The sequence below is a fragment of the Bombina bombina genome, chromosome 7 (assembly GCF_027579735.1).
Source record: "Bombina bombina isolate aBomBom1 chromosome 7, aBomBom1.pri, whole genome shotgun sequence".
Classification (NCBI taxonomy): Eukaryota; Metazoa; Chordata; class Amphibia; order Anura; family Bombinatoridae; genus Bombina; species Bombina bombina.
In genome coordinates this window covers 130,168,721-130,190,003 of record NC_069505.1, presented here as the reverse complement: position 1 = coordinate 130,190,003, position 21,283 = coordinate 130,168,721, and the positions used below count along the sequence as shown (strand labels likewise).

Below are 21,283 nucleotides of genomic sequence, written 5' to 3'. Positions count from 1 at the left end.
ATACCAAAATGTGCCTAGATCAATACTTGGGGTTGTCTACTACACTACACTAAAGCTAAAATTAACCCTACAAGCTCCCTAAAAGCTCCCTAATTAACCCCTTAACTGCTGGGCATGATACACTTGTGGTGCGCAGTGGCATTTAGCGGCCTTCTAATTACCAAAAAGCAACGCCAAAGCCATATATGTGTGCTATTTCTGAACAAAGGGGATCCCAGAGAAGAATTTACAACCATTTATGCCATAATTGCACAAGCTGTTTGTAAATGATTTCAGTGAGAAACCTAAAGTTTGTGAAAAAATTTGTGAAAAAGTGAACAATTTTTTGTATTTGATCGCATTTGGCGGTGAAATGGTGGTATGAAATATACCAAAATTGGCCTAGATCAATACTTTGGGATGTCTACAAAAAAAAAATATATACATGTCAAGGGATATTCAGGGATTCCTGAAAGATATCAGTGTTCTAATGTAACTAGCGCTAATTTTGGAAAAAAATGGTTTGGAAATAGCAAAGTGCTACTTATATTTATGGCCCTATAACTTGCAAAAAAAGCAAAGAACATGTAAACATTGGGTATTTCTAAACTCAGGACAAAATTTAGAAACTATTTAGCATGGGTGTTTTTTGGTGGTTTTAGATATGTAACAGATTTTGGGGGTCAAAGTTAGAAAAAGTGTGTTTTTTTCCATTTTTCCTCATATTTTATCAATTTTTTTTATAGTAAATTATAAGATATGATGAAAATAATTGTATCATTAGAAAGTCCATTTAATGGCGAGAAAAACGGTATATAATATGTGTGGGTACAGTAAATGAGTAAGAAGAAAATTACAGCTAAACACAAACACCGCAAAAATGTAAAAATAGCCTTGGTCCCAAACGGACAGAAAATGGAAAAGTGCTCTGGTCACTAAGGGGTTAATCCCTGCTTAGAATCGAACTCGCACCCCTTGCGTAAGAAGTCTAACCACCTAACCATTATGCTATACTGGATGTTCTCTTAAATGACACCAATAATATTATTTGACCTTTTGTTGGCCTGTATTTATTCTAATGTGCGATCTCATAGTGTATATTACTTGTATTCCTTATTTTCTGATTTATTTGAATTTAGGAATCTTTGTTAGAATAAACTAGTTCAAAATTAAATATGTAAAGAAAAAGTAGAGAAAAAACCAAGGTTTAAAGAAAAAGATTTTTAATATTAGCTTGGATTCGATCTCGCAACCCTTGCAGTTGGAGTCTAACAACTATACCATTAGGCTATCATGGATGTTCCAATCTGACATGTTCTACCCTAATGTTCTACCAAAACTTTGTTTGAAGATTCAACTAAAGGCATTATCGATTGGTACAGGTGCGGTAAAGGTGAGCGGAGTAAAGACACCCGCCCATAACATCGGAGCACCGGGTAAGTGCCTGCTACTGACTGTGTGATTTGAAAGACCCTCAGGAGTGGGGGTGAAGACTTCAAACTTTTAGTTATACCAGCACCTTAAGGATTTTATTGTGCAATTCGCCAACCCATATCCAAAGACTATTCATCTATTTTTTGGAATCATGTATATTGTGTTTTAGAGACTGTGCCTATCGCAATTTATTGTTCAAAATTAACTTATACAGTCGTCCAGTCAGGTTTATATAACCCGGTTCCTAAGTAGCACATAGTGCATGTAATCCATCTTGTGTTATTTCACCTTCACTGAATAGCCATTTCATTACTAGTGCATTTTTTATTTAGATATAAGTGCCATTGTGGTTTTATGATTCTATTGCAACTTATTGTTTTATAATACTATTAAGTATATTAACTGTTTTATGATAGATTGTTCTAATAAATTGAATTTATTTATTTCCAACAGTTGATTGCCTTATTACCAACAGTGTTAATAACGCATCGGAGTCACAACTTTATATGTATATGATCTTATATATTTTATAAATTCCTTATATTTTTTTAAATTTTCTTTAAATTAATTTTTGGTGATTCCCACTTTCCAATTTTTTCATACCAGATAGCCTTTGGCGCCATCTCCAAACCCTTGTTTCAACTACCTTAGTAAGCTCTCATGGAAAGGGGCCACATTTTAACCAAATAGTATATGTGCAGTCTACCTTAGTAAGCTCTCATGGAAAGGGGCCACATTTTAACCAAATAGTATATGTGCAGTCTACCTTAGTAAGCTCTCATGGAAAGGGGCCACATTTTAACCAAATAGTATATGTGCAGTCTACCTTAGTAAGCTCTCATGGAAAGGGGCCACGTTTTAACCAAATAGTATATGTGCAGTCTACCTTAGTAAGATCTCATGGAAAGGGGCCACGTTATAACCAAATAGTATATGTGCAGTCTACCTTAGTAAGCTCTCATGGAAAGGGGCCACACTATAACCAAATAGTATATGTGCAGTCTACCTTAGTAGGTTCTCATGGAAAGGGGCCACGTTTTAAGCAAATAGTATATGTGCAGTCTACCTTAGTAAGCTCTCATGGAAATATAATACATTTTCTTTTTTCTTCTTGTTGATTTGTTTCTTGCAGAAAAGTTCTTTACCAATGAAATTAACTTACTGCTTTCTATACCTTTAATTATAGCCGGAGTAATTATTAAATATCTCTACAAATATATAGAGGCCCATATCATGCATTTTACTGCAGGGTATAATAAACTATCTAGTAACAGTCTTTATGAAATGTTCATCCTCTACATTATAAGATGAAATGGTTTTAAATCATTGTATGTCACTTGGTTTTAAATATTTGTATGTCACTTGGTTTAAAACAATTGTATGTTAAATTAAACTTTTAGGATTCAGATACAGATTGTATATACTGTATATGTGCAGTCTACCTTAGTAAGCTCTCATGGAAAGGGGCCACACTATAACTAAATAGTATATGTGCAGTCTACCTTAGTAAGCTCTCATGGAAAGGGGCCACACTATAACAAAATAGTATATGTGCAGTCTACCTTAGTAAGCTCTCATGGAAAGGGGCCACACTATAACCAAATAGTATATGTGCAGTCTACCTTAGTAAGCTCTCATGGAAAGGGGCCACGTTTTAACCAAATAGTATATGTGCAGTCTACCTTAGTAAGCTCTCATGGAAAGGGGCCACACTATAACCAAATAGTATATGTGCAGTCTACCTTAGTAAGCTCTCATGGAAAGGGGCCACATTTTAACCAAATAGTATATGTGCAGTCTACCTTAGTAAGTTCTCATGGAAAGGGGCCACGTTTTAACCAAATAGTATATGTGCAGTCTATCTTAGTAAGCTCTCATGGAAAGGGGTCACGTTTTAACCAAATAGTATATGTGCAGTCTATCTTAGTAAGCTCTCATGGAAAGGGGCCACGTTTTAACCAAGGAGACCAAAAGAACAAGTTACATTTGATAACAAAAGTAAACTGGAAAGTCTTTTTTTTAAAAACAGAATTTATGTTTACCTGATAAATTTCTTTCTCCTACGGTGTGTCCGGTCCACGGCTTCATCCTTACTTGTGGGATATTCTCCTCCCCTACAGGAAATGGCAAAGAGAGCACACAGCAAGAGCTGTCCATATAGCCCCCCCTCTGGCTCCGCCCCCAGTCATTCGACCGACGGTTAGGAGAAAAAGGAGAAACTATAGGGTGCCATGGTGACTGTAGTGTATGGAATACATTTTTTTAAACCTGACTAAAAGCCAGGGCGGGCCGTGGACCGGACACACCGTAGGAGAAAGAAATTTATCAGGTAAACATAAATTCTGTTTTCTCCTACATTGGTGTGTCCGGTCCACGGCTTCATCCTTACTTGTGGGAACCAATACCAAAGCTTTAGGACACGGATGAAGGGAGGGAACAAGTCAGGTTACCTAAACGGAAGGCACCACGGCTTGCAAAACTTTTCTCCCAAAAACAGCCTCCGAAGAAGCATAAGTATCGAATTTGTAAAATTTGGCAAAAGTATGCAGAGAAGACCAAGTCGCTGCCTTACAGATCTGATCAACAGAAGCCTAGTTCTTGAAGGCCCATGTGGAAGCCACAGCTCTAGTAGAGTGAGCTGTAATTCGTTCAGGAGGCTGCCGTCCGGCATTCTCATAAGCCAATCGGATGATGCTTTTCAGCCAAAAAGAAAGAGAGGTAGCAGTAGCTTTCTGCCCTCTCCTCTTACCAGAATAAACGACAAACAAGGATGATGTCTGTCTGAAATCCTTTGTTGCTTCTAAATAGAATTTTAAAGCACGGACCACATCTAAGTTGTGTAACAAACGTTCCTTCTTCGAAACTGGATTCGGACACAGAGAAGGAACAACTATTTCCTGGTTAATATTCCTGTTGGAAACCACCTTTGGAAGAAAACCAGGCTTGGTACGTAAAACTACCTTATCTTTATGGAATACCAGATAGGGAGAAGTACACTGCAAAGCAGATAATTCAGAAACTCTTCTAGCAGAAGAAATAGCAACCAAAAACAGAACTTTCCAAGATAGTAACTTAATATCTATGGAATGTAAGGGTTCAAACGGAACCCCCTGAAGAACTGAAAGAACTAAATTTAGACTCCAAGGAGGAGTCATAGGTCTGTAAACAGGCTTGATTCTAACTAACGCCTGTACAAACGCCTGTACATCTGGCACGGCTGCCAGACGTTTGTGCAACAAAACAGACAGAGCAGATATCTGTCCCTTTAAAGAACTAGCTGACAAACCTTTATCCAAACCCTCTTGGAGAAAAGAAAGTATCCTAGGAATTTTAATTTTACTCCAAGAGAATCCCTTGGATTCACACCAACGGATATATTTTTGCCATATCTTATGGTAAATTTTCCTAGTTACAGGTTTTCTGGCTTGAACCAGAGTATCTATAACTGAATCTGAAAACCCACGCTTAGATAGAATCAAGCATTCAATTTCCAAGCAGTCAGTTACAGAGAGACTAGATTTGGATGTTCGAATGGACCTTGTACTAGAAGATCCTGTCTCAAAGGTAGCTTCCATGGTGGAGCCGATGACATATTCACCAGGTCTGCATACCAAGTCCTGCGTGGCCATGCAGGAGCTATTAGAATCACTGAGGCCTTTTCCTGTTTGATCCTGGCTACAAGCCTGGGAAGGAGAGGGATTGGTGGAAACACATAAGCTAGATTGAACGACCAAGGCGCCACTAATGCATCCACTAGTGTCGCCCTGGGATCCCTGGATCTGGACCCGTATCGAGGAACCTTGGAGTTCTGACGAGACGCCATCAGATCCATATCTGGAATGCCCCATAGTTGAGTTAACTGGGCAAAGACCTCCAGGTGGAGTTCCCACTCCCCCGGATGGAAAGTCTGACGACTCAAATAATCCGCCTCCCAGTTGTCTACTCCTGGGATGTGAATTGCAGATAGGTGGCAGGAGTGATCCTCCGCCCATTTGATGATCTTGGATACCTCTCTCATCGCCAAGGAACTCTTTGTTCACCCCTGATGACTGATGTACGCTACAGTCGTCATGTTGTCCGACTGAAATCTTATGAACCTGGCCTTCGCTAGGTGAGGCCAAGCCAGGAGCGCATTGAATATCGCTCTCAGTTCCAAAATGTTTATCGGGAGAAGAGACTCTTCCCGAGACCATAGACCCTGAGCTTTCAGGGATTCCCAGACCGCGCCCCAGCCTAAGAGACTGGCGTCGGTCGTGACGATGACCCACTCTGGTCTGCGGAAACTCATTCCCTGAGACAGGTGATCCTGAGTCAACCACCAGCGGAGTGAGTCTCTGGTTACCTGGTCTACTTGAATCTGGGGAGACAAATCTGCATAATCCCCATTCCACTGTTTGAGCATGCACAGTTGCAATGGTCTTAGATGAATTCGAGCAAAAGGAACCACGTCCATTGCTATTACCTCCATGCACTGAGCTATGGAAGGCTGAGGAATAGATTGAAGAACTTGACAAGCGTTTAGAAGCTTTAACTTTCTGACCTCTGTCAGAAAGATCTTCATTTCTACAGAATCTATTATTGTTCCCAGAAAAGGAACCCTTGTGGACGGGGACAGGGAACTCTTTTCTATGTTCACCTTCCACCCGTGAGACCTGAGAAAGGCTAAAACAATGTCTGTATGAGCCCTTGCTTTGGAAAGGGACGACGCTTGGATTAGAATGTCGTCTAGGTAAGGTGCTACAGCAATGCCCCTCGGCCTTAGAACCACTAGAAGGGACCCTAGCACCTTTGTGAAAATTCTGGGAGCAGTGGCTAAACCGAATGGAAGAGCCACAAACTGATAATGTTTGTCCAGAAAGGCGAACCTCAGGAACTGATGATGATCTTTGTGGATAGGAATATGCAGGTACGCATCCTTTAAGTCCACGGTAGTCATATATTGACCCTCCTGGATCGTTGGTAAAATCGTCCGAATGGTTTCCATTTTGAATGATGGAACTCTGAGGAATTTGTTAAATCCAGAATTGGCCTGAAAGTTCCCTCTTTTTTGGGAACTACAAACAGGTTTGAGTAAAAACCCAGACCTTGTTCCGCTGTTGGAACTGGGTGTATCACTCCCATCTTTAATAGGTCTCCTACACAATGCAAGAATGCCTGTCTCTTTATCTGGTCTGAAGATAAGCGAGACATGTGGAACCTTCCCCTTGGAGGAAGTTCCTTGAACTCTAGAAGATACCACTGAGAGACTATTTCTAGTGCCCAGGGATCCGGAACATCTCTTGCCCAAGCCTGAGCAAAGAGAGAAAGTCTGCCCCCTACTAGATCCGGTCCCGGATCGGGGGCTACCCCTTCATGCTGTCTTGGTAGCAGCAGCAGGCTTCTTGGCCTGTTTACCCTTGTTCCAGCCTTGCAATGGTTTCCATGCTGGTTTAGGCTGGGAAGCGTTACCCTCTTGTCTAGAGGCTGCAGAGTTAGGAGCCGGTCCGTTCCTGAAATTGCAAAAGGAACGAAAATTAGATTTATTCTTAGCCTTGAAAGGCCTATCCTGTGGGAGGGCATGGCCCTTTCCCCCAGTGATGTCTGAAATAATCTCCTTCAATTCTGGCCCGAAAAGGGTCTTACCCTTGAAAGGAATATTAAGCAATTTTATTTTGGACGACACATCCGCCGACCAAGATTTTAGCCAAAGCGCCCTGCGCGCCACTATTGCAAAACCTGAATTTTTCGCCGCTAATTTTGCTAATTGAAAAGTGGCATCCAAAATAAAGGAATTAGCCAACTTTAGTGCGTGGATTCTGTCCATGACTTCATCATATGGAGTCTCCTTTTGGAGCGAATTTTCTAGTTCCTCGAACCAAAAAGACGCCGCCGTGGTGACAGGAATAATGCACGAAATTGGTTGAAGAAGGAAACCTTGCTGAACAAATATCTTTTTAAGCAATCCTTCCAATTTTTTATCCATAGGATCTTTGAAAGCGCAACTGTCCTCAATAGGAATAGTTGTGCGCTTGGCCAACGTTTTAACTGCCCCCCTCTACCTTAGGGACCGTTTGCCATGCGTCCCTTCTGGGGTCGACAATGGGGAACATTTTCTTAAATATAGGAGGGGGAACAAAAGGTACACCTGGCTTCTCTCACTCCTTAGTCACTATGTCCGCCACCCTCTTGGGTATCGGAAAAGCATCAGCGTGCACTGGGACCTCTAAGAATTTGTCCACACTGGGACCTCTAAGAATTTGTCCACAACTTCCCTGGGATCACCAAAGAATCACAATCATCTAGAGTAGCTAGCACCTCCTTAAGCAGGGCGCGGAGATGTTCTAGCTTAAATTTAAATGCCACGATATCAGGTTCTGCATGCTGAGAAACTTTTCCTGAATCAGAAATTTCTCCCTCAGACAGACCCTCCCTCACTGCCAACTCAGATTGATGTGAGGGTATAACAGATAAATTATCGTCAGCGCCAACTTGCTCATCTTCTGTATTTAAAACTGAGCAATCACCCTTTCTGGGAAATGCTGGCAGCTTGGATAAAATATTTGCTATAGAATTATCCATTACTGCTGTTAATTGCTGCATAGTAACAAGCATTGGCGCGCTAGATGTACTAGGTATCGCCTGCGCGGGCAAAACTGGTGTTGACACAGAAGGAGAGGATGATGAACTATCCCCACTACCTTCATTTAAAGAATCATCTTGGGCAATCTTATGAAATGTGACAGTACTGTCCTTACTTTGTTTGGACGCCATGGCCCAATTTGCACATACATTTAATGGGGGAACCACCTTGGCTTCCATACACACAGAACATATGCTATCTGAAGGTACAGACATGTTAGACAGATTTAGGCAGGCTATTAATGCAATAAATTAAATTTAAACAAAACCGTTACTGTCTCTTTAAATAATAAAAAGAGCACACTTTATTTCTGAAAGATCGAAAAACTATCAAAGAAACGTCCGATCTTTATGAAAATTACACCCTAGTGTCTTAATGCCTTGAAAGTATTGCACCCCAAATTTCAAGTCTCTAACCCCAAAAATGAGCAAACCGGAGTAAAAAGTACAAATTACTGCTTTAACCTTTCTTTAGGGGTTATTCTCCACAGTAATAAGCCTTTCTGAGTCCTTTTCTCAGCTACAGGACCCTCTCACATGAAGCTGCATGCACTGCCTATGGAAGTAACTGCGCAACTGAGGCGCGAAAATGAGGCCTCCTCCTTCTGCATACCAGAGTGAAGGGGCCTTTCTGACTAGATTAGGCGTCTAACCAACTGCCAGGCGCAATAAACGTTCCCAAAAGTGTTTAAAGGTTCACAAAACACTCCAAATGTCACATAAATATGATAAAAACTAATCGATTTAACCCACAGAAGTGTCAACCAGCATAGAGCCCAATTTTATAAGCCTAATTCTGTTACTGAGTCTAAGAAAATGGCTTACCGATCCCATAAGGGAAAACTGACAGTCTTCTAGCATTACTATGTCTTGTTAGAAATTAGACTGGTCATACCTGAAGCAGATAAGTCTGCAAACTGTTCCCCCCAACTGAAGTTCTCTGGTTTCAACAGTCCTGCGTGGGAACAGCAATGGATTTTAGTTACTGGTGCTAAAATCATACTCCTCTTTTAACAGATATCTTCTTCACTTTCTGTTGTAGAGTAAATAGTACAAACCGGCACTATTTTAAAATAACAAACTCTTGATAGAAGAAATAAAACTACAACTAACACCACATACTCTTTACCATCCCCGTGGAGATGCTACTTGTTCAGAGCGGCAAAGAGAATGACTGGGGGGCGGAGCCAGAGGGGGGGGCTATATGGACAGCTCTTGCTGTGTGCTCTCTTTGCCATTTCCTGTAGGGGAGGAGAATATCCCACAAGTAAGGATGAAGCCGTGGACCCGACACACCAATGTAGGAGAAATTATACACTGAACATGAAAGTTTAATTTTGACCTCCATATTATTACGCTTAAACCATACAGAACAACATTTTATAACAGCTGATGCTTCTTGGCTCCATCTGATGTGCTCAGTAATTGAGGTGGTGAGATAATGCAACAGTTGCACGGAACACCAAAGGTGATCAAATCCAACAGCAGTGGCGTATTTAGGTTCTGTGCTGCCCAAGGCACTCACAATTTTGCAGTCCCCCCCCCACCCCCACCCCTCAGGTTTTATGCCTTTTTTACCATAATATTTTTTGGTCAGGGAGTAATTTGATTTTTTTCATGTTCACCAGGCTTGCAAAACACTTGCATACAAGAGAAGAAAAAGTGATTGGGATAGCGCTGCGCAGCTGCGAGTCTTATAAAGTGAAATAAATATATGTTAATTTGGATCGATTTTTATCTGAATATGAGGGTGTCTCTGTTTTGGGTTGTCCAATTTTGGGATTACTATTTTGATATATAAGGATCCCCGGTTTGTTTTGATCATATAACCGGGATGATAGAGTAATTTCTATATTTTTAAAATAGTCTTATGTCCTATGTTTTTTATATATATGTATCTTATAGATATTATTATAAAATATGATGTAAAAGAAGAGAGAGGAGCAAGTGCTTTAAGATATATGTATTTTATTCCTATACAGATAAGGTTCTTATCGTAAAATAGTTAACAATAAAATCTAACACATAGATGCCGGCATCTAGATTTAAAACCACATTAAAACAGTTTTTTATTTGAAATTTATACTTGTTATATTCTATCAGTATTACTGCTGGTTTTGAACTATAACCGTGGTTTTATGAAAGCAGCTCTGATTGGCAACATCTGATAAACAACAAAAAGTTTCTATTCCTTGACATACATGTATCGTATATTTTGTTTGTTACAATTACAATTTTTCGGTGCAGATCTAGTTTTACAATATATTAGCTAGATGAGTGTGAATACCACGTATTTTTACTTAGACATTGATATTCCAGGTCTACGGTGGTTTGTCACAGCGGTAAATGGTAGTAAGTGGATTTATCTGTCATATATACGTGTATAAGCAGATTGTCTCTTGTTATAAAAACCTTGGTATATTGTCCATATTCTGGATCTCCTCCGTTAAAGTTGTGACCGGCCGGTCTTTTGGTGAAGTAGTTCCGTATGTTCTCCCTTGTTTTCTTTTTGTTTGGTTAAAATCCGGGTTCTTCAGGTATTTCCTGATCCAATTGTGGATTTTCTCCTTGTGTCTGTGTAACCCTTGAGCCAGGTGATTGAGGCTGGAGCGGTTACTGGATCCTTGGATAGGAATTACACATATGGAGTCTGTCCCTAGAAAGTGGGATATGGCTCGATGTACCTATCCTAGCCAGCCCGAACACGAGAAAGACCTCTCACCTGCTGGGTTCTGTGTTTAGATATCCTGTGACTGTCAGCAATCTCTACGCGTTTCAGCCTGGGGCCTTTATCAAGATGCTTGTGTGCTGTGCAGTCTGGATTTAAATATCGTGTCCATCTTCCTGATTGGATCTTGTTCTTGACCAATCCCTATTGTTTATTTGTTGTTCCTCCTCCTGGAAGGTTGTCTCTTATTCCTCTCTTTGTGTTGTTAATATAAGGTTATCTATCCTTTATACATCCTGACCTGTTGTTATTATATTTCAAACTTATTAGTTCATCTGTGAACGCATATGGGTAGTTCTGTATCGTTTCTTACGATAAAAGTAAAAATAGAGATAAAGATGAAAATAAAATAAAAATAAAAATAAAAACACAGTTCTCAAGCCTATGCTCCACTCTTCCTTAAGTGTTTTTTTGGGGGGACCTTTATTCTTTATCAACTTATATCGTTTGTTTGTTTATATTCCTATGTTTTTAAGTGGAAATAAATCATAATGTGGTCTCAATAGTGTATTATTGTGCTCTCGCTTTAATTTGCAAGAGGTAATAGTCCTGATCAGTGTTTTATGTGTCAAGTGTTAGTTTATAAATCTTATACAGATAACTGCCTGTATTCAGAATCATATATAAACCCTTTTCTTACATAGTTGTGAAATAAATTTTCTAAGTTTTAAAAGTGTGAATTTTATAAGACCATTGTTTATCTATGTGTTTAACATCTTAATTCTATTGGTTTTTAGGGGAAAATTTCGTGAATAGGTTTGCTCCATAGTTTTGTGGAATTTTTTCATGTATTAGAGTTTCTTAGTGAGGAATGTGATAAATATTTTTAGAGGACGTTCATTACTTTACCTTTGTGTTTAACATGTGTCTATATATTATTCGTGCAAGAAATTTTTTTTGTGTGTGTGCTTTTAGTGTTTGTTCGTGGACTGTTTTGGTATAATTTAAACTTCTGTAATATCTTTCTTGCCAGTGAGTATAAGGTGATAAAAAGTTATATATACAATGCAATCTGTGTCTTTTATTATCACAGTTATATTAATGTATTTAGATCCATTTCTGAATTTAATCCAAATGGGTGTAATGTTTTGAAATTGAAGATACATTCTGCTTCCTTTTTGAGGAGGAGTGTATTCATATTCCCCCCCCTTATTCCCAGATGTAGTTTTTTTGATACCCCAGTATTTGAAATCTTTTAAATTACTGGAGTGTTTTTCTTTAAAATGTGAGTACAGTATTGTGTCTGTTGCTTCGTGTTCTATTTTTAGAATATGTTCTCGTATTCTATCTTTTACAGTTCTACTTGTTTGTCCAAAATATAGTAGGTTACATGTACATTTTATGCAATAGATGACATTCCTGTCTGTGCATCTTATTAGTTGATTTATTTTTAGACAGAAATTTGAATTGGATGATCTTATTTCCTTTCTTTTTTCACTGTATTTACAAGATTTACAGGATATACAGGGGAAGAAACCTTTTAGTTTATTTCCATTTAGGTCTCTGTCAACAGTGTTGTTTCTTTCTCTATACTCACTCGATGATAATATCATTTTGAGGTTTTTGGCCCTTTTAAAAATTATGTCTGGTTGCTTTCTTACCCTTTTCCCTAAGATTTGATCTTGTTTTATTAGATGCCAATTCCTTTTCAGAATTGTTCTTATTTCAAAGTGTTGGCTACTGTATTCGGTTATGAAGGGTATAAAGAAATCATCAATTTCTCTTTCTTCTTTGTTTTTCTTTATTAATAGAGACTCTCTATCTACTGTTGACACTTCCTGTCTTATCTTTTCTACAGTGTCTTTATTATACCCCTTCTCTATGAATCTAGATGTAAGTATATCAGATTGAGATTGGTAACTTTCGAGTGTGGAGCAGTTTTTCCTTACTCGTAGATATTGTCCTTTTGGGATATTAGATTTCCACTGTTTGAGGTGGCAACTTTCTGCATGTATATAATTGTTTGCATCTATAGTTTTAAAGTAGTTTTTGGTATTGATTTGGAGGTTGTTAATTTCAATTTCAATGTCTAAAAAGTGTATTTTCCATCTACTATATTCATGCGTGAATGTGATACCAAGACTATTGGTATTGAGGTCTATAATAAATGTGTCCAGTAGTTCTGTGTCTCCTTGCCAGATGATAAATATATCGTCAATATATCTGCAATAGAGCACAAGGTTCGCCCCCCATGGGCCATTATGTATATGTTCATCTTCGAATTGTCCCATGAATAAATTTGCGTAACTGGGGGCGAACCTTGTGCCCATTGCCGTTCCCTTAATCTGTAAATATACCTCATTGTTAAAATAAAAACTATTGTTTTGTAAGATAAAATCTATGCATTCCATAATAAATCTGTTCTGATGTTCAGGTAGTTCCTCATCTTTATCTAAGGTTTTTTTCGCAGCTTTTTGTCCTAGTTCATGTGATATATTAGTGTACAAGGAATTCACATCACATGTCACTAGTGTGTAATTTTCTTTCCATGTTATTTCTCTAATCTTATTAATAAAGTGTGTAGAGTCTCTAAGGTATGCTGGTAGTTTAGTAACATACTTCTGTAAATAGAAGTCCACGTATTGTGACAGATTTGATGTTAAGCGGTTTATCCCAGAAATGATGGGACGTCCTGGTGGTTTCTCTAAATTTTTATGCACTTTTGGCAGAAAGTAAAATGTAGGTGTTTTAGGGTAATCTATGGAGAGGAATTCTGATTCTGAATCGTTTATAATCCCTTCATCTTTTGCTTTTTTGAGTATGTTACTTAATTTATTTTTTTGTTTTTTAATGGGATTATATTTTAGTTTCTCATATGTGAGTTTGTCTTGTAATATTCTATTTGATTCCTCTACATAGTATGTCCTATCCATAATGACCAGCCCCCCACCTTTGTCGGCCGGTTTGATTATGATCTCTTTGTTATTCTGAAGTTCTTTTAGTGTTTGAATCTCTTTCCTATTCATATTTCTCTTAATCGGTTTGGTTTGATCTAGGGCCTCTAGTTCTTTTTTTATGTTCTGTTCAAATAATTTAATATGCTCACTTTTGTCCTGACCTTGTGCTCTATTGCAGATATATTGACGATATATTTATCATCTGGCAAGGAGACACAGAACTACTGGACACATTTATTATAGACCTCAATACCAATAGTCTTGGTATCACATTCACGCATGAATATAGTAGATGGAAAATACACTTTTTAGACATTGAAATTGAAATTAACAACCTCCAAATCAATACCAAAAACTACTTTAAAACTATAGATGCAAACAATTATATACATGCAGAAAGTTGCCACCTCAAACAGTGGAAATCTAATATCCCAAAAGGACAATATCTACGAGTAAGGAAAAACTGCTCCACACTCGAAAGTTACCAATCTCAATCTGATATACTTACATCTAGATTCATAGAGAAGGGGTATAATAAAGACACTGTAGAAAAGATAAGACAGGAAGTGTCAACAGTAGATAGAGAGTCTCTATTAATAAAGAAAAACAAAGAAGAAAGAGAAATTGATGATTTCTTTATACCCTTCATAACCGAATACAGTAGCCAACACTTTGAAATAAGAAAAATTCTGAAAAGGAATTGGCATCTAATAAAACAAGATCAAATCTTAGGGAAAAGGGTAAGAAAGCAACCAGACATAATTTTTAAAAGGGCCAAAAACCTCAAAATGATATTATCACCGAGTGAGTATAGAGAAAGAAACAACACTGTTGACGGAGACCTAAATGGAAATAAACTAAAAGGTTTCTTCCCCTGTATATCCTGTAAATCTTGTAAATACAGTGAAAAAAGAAAGGAAATAAGATCATCCAATTCAAATTTCTGTCTAAAAATAAATCAACTAATAAGATGCACAGACAGGAATGTCATCTATTGCATAAAATGTACATGTAACCTACTATATTTTGGACAAACAAGTAGAACTGTAAAAGATAGAATACGAGAACATATTCTAAAAATAGAAAACAAAGCAACAGACACAATACTGTACTCACATTTTAAAGAAAAACACTCCAGTAATTTAAAAGATTTCAAATACTGGGGTATCAAAAAACTACATCTGGGAATAAGGGGGGGGGGAATATGAATACACTCCTCCTCAAAAAGGAAGCAGAATGTATTTTCAATTTCAAAACATTACACCCATTTGGATTAAATTCAGAAATGGATCTAAATACATTAATATAACTGTGATAATAAAAGACACAGATTGCATTGTATATATAACTTTTTATCACCTTATACTCACTGGCAAGAAAGATATTACAGAAGTTTAAATTATACCAAAACAGTCCACGAACAAACACTAAAAGCACACACACAAAAAAATTTTCTTGCACGAATAATATATAGACACATGTTAAACACATAGGTAAAGTAATGAACGTCCTCTAAAAATATTTATCACATTCCTCACTAAGAAACTCTAATACATGAAAAAATTCCACAAAACTATGGAGCAAACCTATTCACGAAATTTTCCCCTAAAAACCAATAGAATTAAGATGTTAAACACATAGATAAACAATGGTCTTATAAAATTCACACTTTTAAAACTTAGAAAATTTATTTCACAACTATGTAAGAAAAGGGTTTATATATGATTCTGAATACAGGCAGTTATCTGTATAAGATTTATAAACTAACACTTGACACATAAAACACTGATCAGGACTATTACCTCTTGCAAATTAAAGCGAGAGCACAATAATACACTATTGAGACCACATTATGATTTATTTCCACTTAAAAACATAGGAATATAAACAAACAAACAATATAAGTTGATAAAGAATAAAGGTCCCCCCAAAAAAACACTTAAGGAAGAGTGGAGCATAGGCTTGAGAACTGTGTTTTTATTTTTATTTTATTTTCATCTTTATCTCTATTTTTACTTTTATCGTAAGAAACGATACAGAACTACCCATATGCGTTCACAGATGAACTAATAAGTTTGAAATATAATAACAACAGGTCAGGATGTATAAAGGATAGATAACCTTATATTAACAACACAAAGAGAGGAATAAGAGACAACCTTCCAGGAGGAGGAACAACAAATAAACAATAGGGATTGGTCAAGAACAAGATCCAATCAGGAAGATGGACACAATATTTAAATCCAGACTGCACAGCACACAAGCATCTTGATAAAGGCCCCAGGCTGAAACGCGTAGAGATTGCTGACAGTCACAGGATATCTAAACACAGAACCCAGCAGGTGAGAGGTCTTTCTCGTGTTCGGGCTGGCTAGGATAGGTACATCGAGCCATATCCCACTTTCTAGGGACAGACTCCATATGTGTAATTCCTATCCAAGGATCCAGTAACCGCTCCAGCCTCAATCACCTGGCTCAAGGGTTACACAGACACAAGGAGAAAATCCACAATTGGATCAGGAAATACCTGAAGAACCCGGATTTTAACCAAACAAAAAGAAAACAAGGGAGAACATACGGAACTACTTCACCAAAAGACCGGCCGGTCACAACTTTAATGGAGGAGATCCAGAATATGGACAATATACCAAGGTTTTTATAACAAGAGACAATCTGCTTATACACGTATATATGACAGATAAATCCACTTACTACCATTTACCGCTGTGACAAACCACCGTAGACCTGGAATATCAATGTCTAAGTAAAAATACGTGGTATTCACACTCATCTAGCTAATATATTGTAAAACTAGATCTGCACCGAAAAATTGTAATTGTAAAACAAAATATACGATACATGTATGTCAAGGAATAGAAACTTTTTGTTGTTTATCAGATGTTGCCAATCAGAGCTGCTTTCATAAAACCACGGTTATAGTTCAAAACCAGCAGTAATACTGATAGAATATAACAAGTATAAATTTCAAATAAAAAACTGTTTTAATGTGGTTTTAAATCTAGATGCCGGCATCTATGTGTTAGATTTTATTGTTAACTATTTTACGATAAGAACCTTATCTGTATAGGAATAAAATACATATATCTTAAAGCACTTGCTCCTCTCTCTTCTTTTACATCATATTTTATAATAATATCTATAAGATACATATATATAAAAAACATAGGACATAAGACTATTTTAAAAATATAGAAATTACTCTATCATCCCGGTTATATGATCAAAACAAACCGGGGATCCTTATATATCAAAATAGTAATCCCAAAATTGGACAACCCAAAACAGAGACACCCTCATATTCAGATAAAAATCGATCCAAATTAACATATATTTATTTCACTTTATAAGACTCGCAGCTGCGCAGCGCTATCCCAATCACTTTTTCTTCTCTTCTAAACTTCGGTGATAGTGTTTTTGAGGTTACATCACCATTCGGGATTAGCTAAGAGTCTGAGTGTAGAATCTTTGTATTAACTTTAACCCTCTATAAAACACTTGCATACACCCAGGTAGGTTGAATTGGCATATTAGCATGTGTACTATATATATATATATATATATATATATATATACACATACATACAGTATGTATATATAAAATACAGACGGCAAGCACTAGCTAAGTCACCTGCTGCTCCCTACAGGGACTCAAAAGTGCTGCTCCCCCCAATCTGCCGCCCTAGGCAAGGGCAAAATACGCCCCTGTCCAACAGTAATTGCTATCAAATCACTCAAGGAACACAAGTTAACATAAGTAAATACACTACACCAGGCCCTCTTATGTTACTCACTCCTCTCAGGCCCCGTTATACTGTCGCACCAGTAGAAAACTATACGGTCAATTTCTTACCCTTTCAAAATCACTGTTCTTCACAGCATCCAATAACATTCTGTCTATAAAGAACATGAAAAAGTATGTTAGTACACAAGAGAATACAAAGTAACAGAAATATTTATATTTTCCTTAAATATAAATTTTAAAAATGATCCCTTAATAGATCAATTTCTACTGATATCTAATAAAAATCAATACTTTTCTTAGTGAATTCTGGCTCTTTACACAAATCATGACATTACAACTTTTTGCCAGTCCTGTGCTCCAAAAAACATAATTTATGCTTACCTGATAAATTCCTTTCTTCTGTTGTGTGATCAGTCCACGGGTCATCATTACTTCTGGGATATAACTCCTCCCCAACAGGAAATGCAAGAGGATTCACCCAGCAGAGCTGCATATAGCTCCTCCCCTCTACGTCAGTCCCAGTCATTCGACCAAGAATCAACGAGAAAGGAGTAACCAAGGGTGAAGTGGTGACTGGAGTATAATTTAAAAGATATTTACCTGCCTTAAAACAGGACGGGCCGTGGACTGATCACACAACAGAAGAAAGGAATTTATCAGGTAAGCATAAATTATGTTTTCTTCTGTTATGTGTGATCAGTCCACGGGTCATCATTACTTCTGGGATACCAATACCAAAGCAAAAGTACACGGATGACGGGAGGGATAGGCAGGCTCATTATATAGAAGGAACCACTGCCTGAAGAACCTTTCTCCCAAAAATAGCCTCCGAAGAAGCAAAAGTGTCAAATTTGTAAAATTTGGAAAAAGTATGAAGCGAAGACCAAGTTGCAGCCTTGCAAATCTGTTCAACAGAGGCCTCATTCTTAAAGGCCCAAGTGGAAGCCACAGCTCTAGTGGAGTGAGCTGTAATTCTTTCAGGAGGCTGCTGACCAGCAGTCTCATAGGCTAAACGTATTATGCTACGAAGCCAAAAAGAGAGAGAGGTAGCAGAAGCTTTTTGACCTCTCCTCTGTCCAGAATAAACGACAAACAGGGAAGAAGTTTGGCGAAAATCTTTAGTTGCCTGCAAGTAGAACTTGAGGGCACGAACTACATCCAGATTGTGTAGAAGACGTTCCTTCTTTGAAGAAGGATTTGGACACAAGGATGGAACAACAATCTCTTGATTGATATTCCTGTTAGTGACCACCTTAGGTAAGAACCCAGGTTTAGTACGCAGAACTACCTTGTCTGAGTGAAAAATCAGATAAGGAGAATCACAATGTAAGGCTGATAACTCAGAGACTCTTCGAGCCGAGGAAATAGCCATTAAAAACAGAACTTTCCAAGATAACAATTTTATATCAATGGAATGAAGGGGTTCAAATGGAACACCCTGTAAAACGTTAAGAACTAAGTTTAAACTCCATGGCGGAGCAACAGCTTTAAACACAGGCTTGATCCTAGCTAAAGCCTGACAAAAAGCCTGGACGTCTGGATTTTCTGACAGACGCCTGTGTAACAAGATGGACAGAGCTGAAATCTGTCCCTTTAATGAACTAGCTGATAAACCCTTTTCTAACCCTTCTTGTAGAAAGGACAATATCCTAGAGATCCTAACCTTACTCCATGAGTAATGTTTGGATTCGCACCAGTATAGGTATTTACGCCATATTTTATGGTAAATCTTTCTGGTAACAGGCTTCCTAGCCTGTATCAGGGTATCAATAACCGACTCAGAAAAACCACGTTTTGATAAAATCAAACGTTCAATTTCCAAGCAGTCAGCTTCAGAGAAGTTAGATTTTGATGTTTGAATGGACCCTGTATCAGAAGGTCCTGTCTTAGAGGTAGAGACCAAGGCGGACAGGATGACATGTCCACTAGATCTGCATACCAAGTCCTGCGTGGCCATGCAGGCGCTATTAGAATCACTGATGCTCTCTCCTGCTTGATTTTGGCAATCAATCGAGGAAGCAGCGGAAAGGGTGGAAACACATAAGCCATCCCGAAGTTCCAAGGTGCTGTCAAAGCATCTATCAGAACCGCTCCCGGATCCCTGGATCTGGACCCGTAGCGAGGAAGTTTGGCGTTCTGGCGAGACGCCATGAGATCTATCTCTGGTTTGCCCCAACGTCGAAGTATTTGGGCAAAGACCTCCGGATGAAGTTCCCACTCCCCCGGATGAAAAGTCTGGCGACTCAAGAAATCCGCCTCCCAGTTCTCCACTCCCGGGATGTGGATTGCTGACAGGTGGCAAGAGTGAGACTCTGCCCAGCGAATTATCTTTGATACTTCCACCATTGCTAGGGAGCTTCTTGTCCCTCCCTGATGGTTGATGTAAGCTACAGTCGTGATGTTGTCCGACTGAAACCTGATGAACCCCCGAGTTGTTAATTGGGGCCAAGCTAGAAGGGCATTGAGAACTGCTCTCAATTCCAGAATGTTTATTGGAAGGAGACTCTCCTCCTGATTCCATAGTCCCTGAGCCTTCAGAGAATTCCAGACAGCGCCCCAACCTAGTAGGCTGGCGTCTGTTGTTACAATTGTCCAGTCTGGCCTGCTGAATGGCATCCCCCTGGACAGGTGTGGCCGATGAAGCCACCATAGAAGAGAATTTCTGGTCTCTTGATTCAGATTCAGAGTAGGGGACAAATCTGAGTAATCCCCATTCCACTGACTTAGCATGCATAATTGCAGAGGTCTGAGGTGTAGGCGTGCAAAAGGTACTATGTCCATTGCCGCTACCATTAAGCCGATCACCTCCATGCATTGAGCTACTGACGGGTGTTGAATGGAATGAAGGACACGGCATGCATTTTGAAGCTTTGTTAACCTGTCCTCTGTCAGGTAAATCTTCATTTCTACAGAATCTATAAGAGTCCCCAAGAATGGAACTCTTGTGAGAGGAAAAAGAGAACTCTTCTTTTCGTTCACTTTCCATCCATGCGACCTTAGAAATGCCAGAACTAACTCTGTATGAGACTTGGCAGTTTGAAAGCTTGAAGCTTGTATTAGAATGTCGTCTAGGTATGGAGCTACCGAAATCCCTCGCGGTCTTAGTACCGCCAGAAGGGCACCCAGAACCTTTGTGAAGATTCTTGGAGCCGTAGCCAATCCGAATGGAAGAGCTACAAACTGGTAGTGCCTGTCTAAGAAGGCAAACCTTAGATACCGGTGATGATCTTTGTGGATCGGTATGTGAAGGTAAGCATCCTTTAAATCCACTGTGGTCATGTACTGACCCTCTTGGATCATGGGTAAGATTGTCCGAATAGTTTCCATTTTGAACGATGGAACTCTTAGGAATTTGTTTAGAATCTTTAAATCTAAGATTGGCCTGAAAGTTCCCTCTTTTTTGGGAACCACAAACAGGTTTGAGTAGAACCCTTGTCCTTGTTCCGACCGCGGAACCGGATGGATCACTCCCATTATTAACAGATCTTGTACGCAGCGTAGAAACGCTTCTTTCTTTATCTGGTTTGTTGACAACCTTGACAGATGAAATCTCCCTCTTGGGGGAGATAATTTGAAGTCTAGAAGGTATCCCTGAGATATGATCTCTAGTGCCCAGGGATCCTGAACATCTCTTGCCCAGGCCTGGGCGAAGAGAGAGAGTCTGCCCCCCACTAGATCCGGTCCCGGATCGGGGGCTCTCGGTTCATGCTGTCTTTGGGGCAGCAGCAGGTTTCCTGGCCTGCTTGTTCTTGTTCCAGGACTGGTTAGGCTTCCAGCCTTGCCTGTAACGAGCAACAGCTCCTTCCTGTTTTGGTGCAGTGGAGGTTGATGCTGCTCCTGTTTTGAAGTTCCGAAAGGGACGAA

At 38.8% G+C, this 21,283-nt stretch overlaps 1 protein-coding gene across 4 annotated transcripts in view; it reads right to left on the bottom strand.

Annotated features, from left to right (window-relative positions):
* DGKZ (diacylglycerol kinase zeta) overlaps positions 1-21,283 on the bottom strand; it is an 821,282-nt gene that overhangs the window by 110,976 nt on the left and 689,023 nt on the right. For all 4 annotated transcript variants that reach the window (XM_053720300.1, XM_053720299.1, XM_053720298.1 and 1 more), the window contains one exon: positions 17,528-17,571. In XM_053720300.1, coding sequence (XP_053576275.1) covers positions 17,528-17,571 — 44 coding nt within the window. The remainder of the gene's footprint in view (positions 1-17,527; positions 17,572-21,283) is intronic.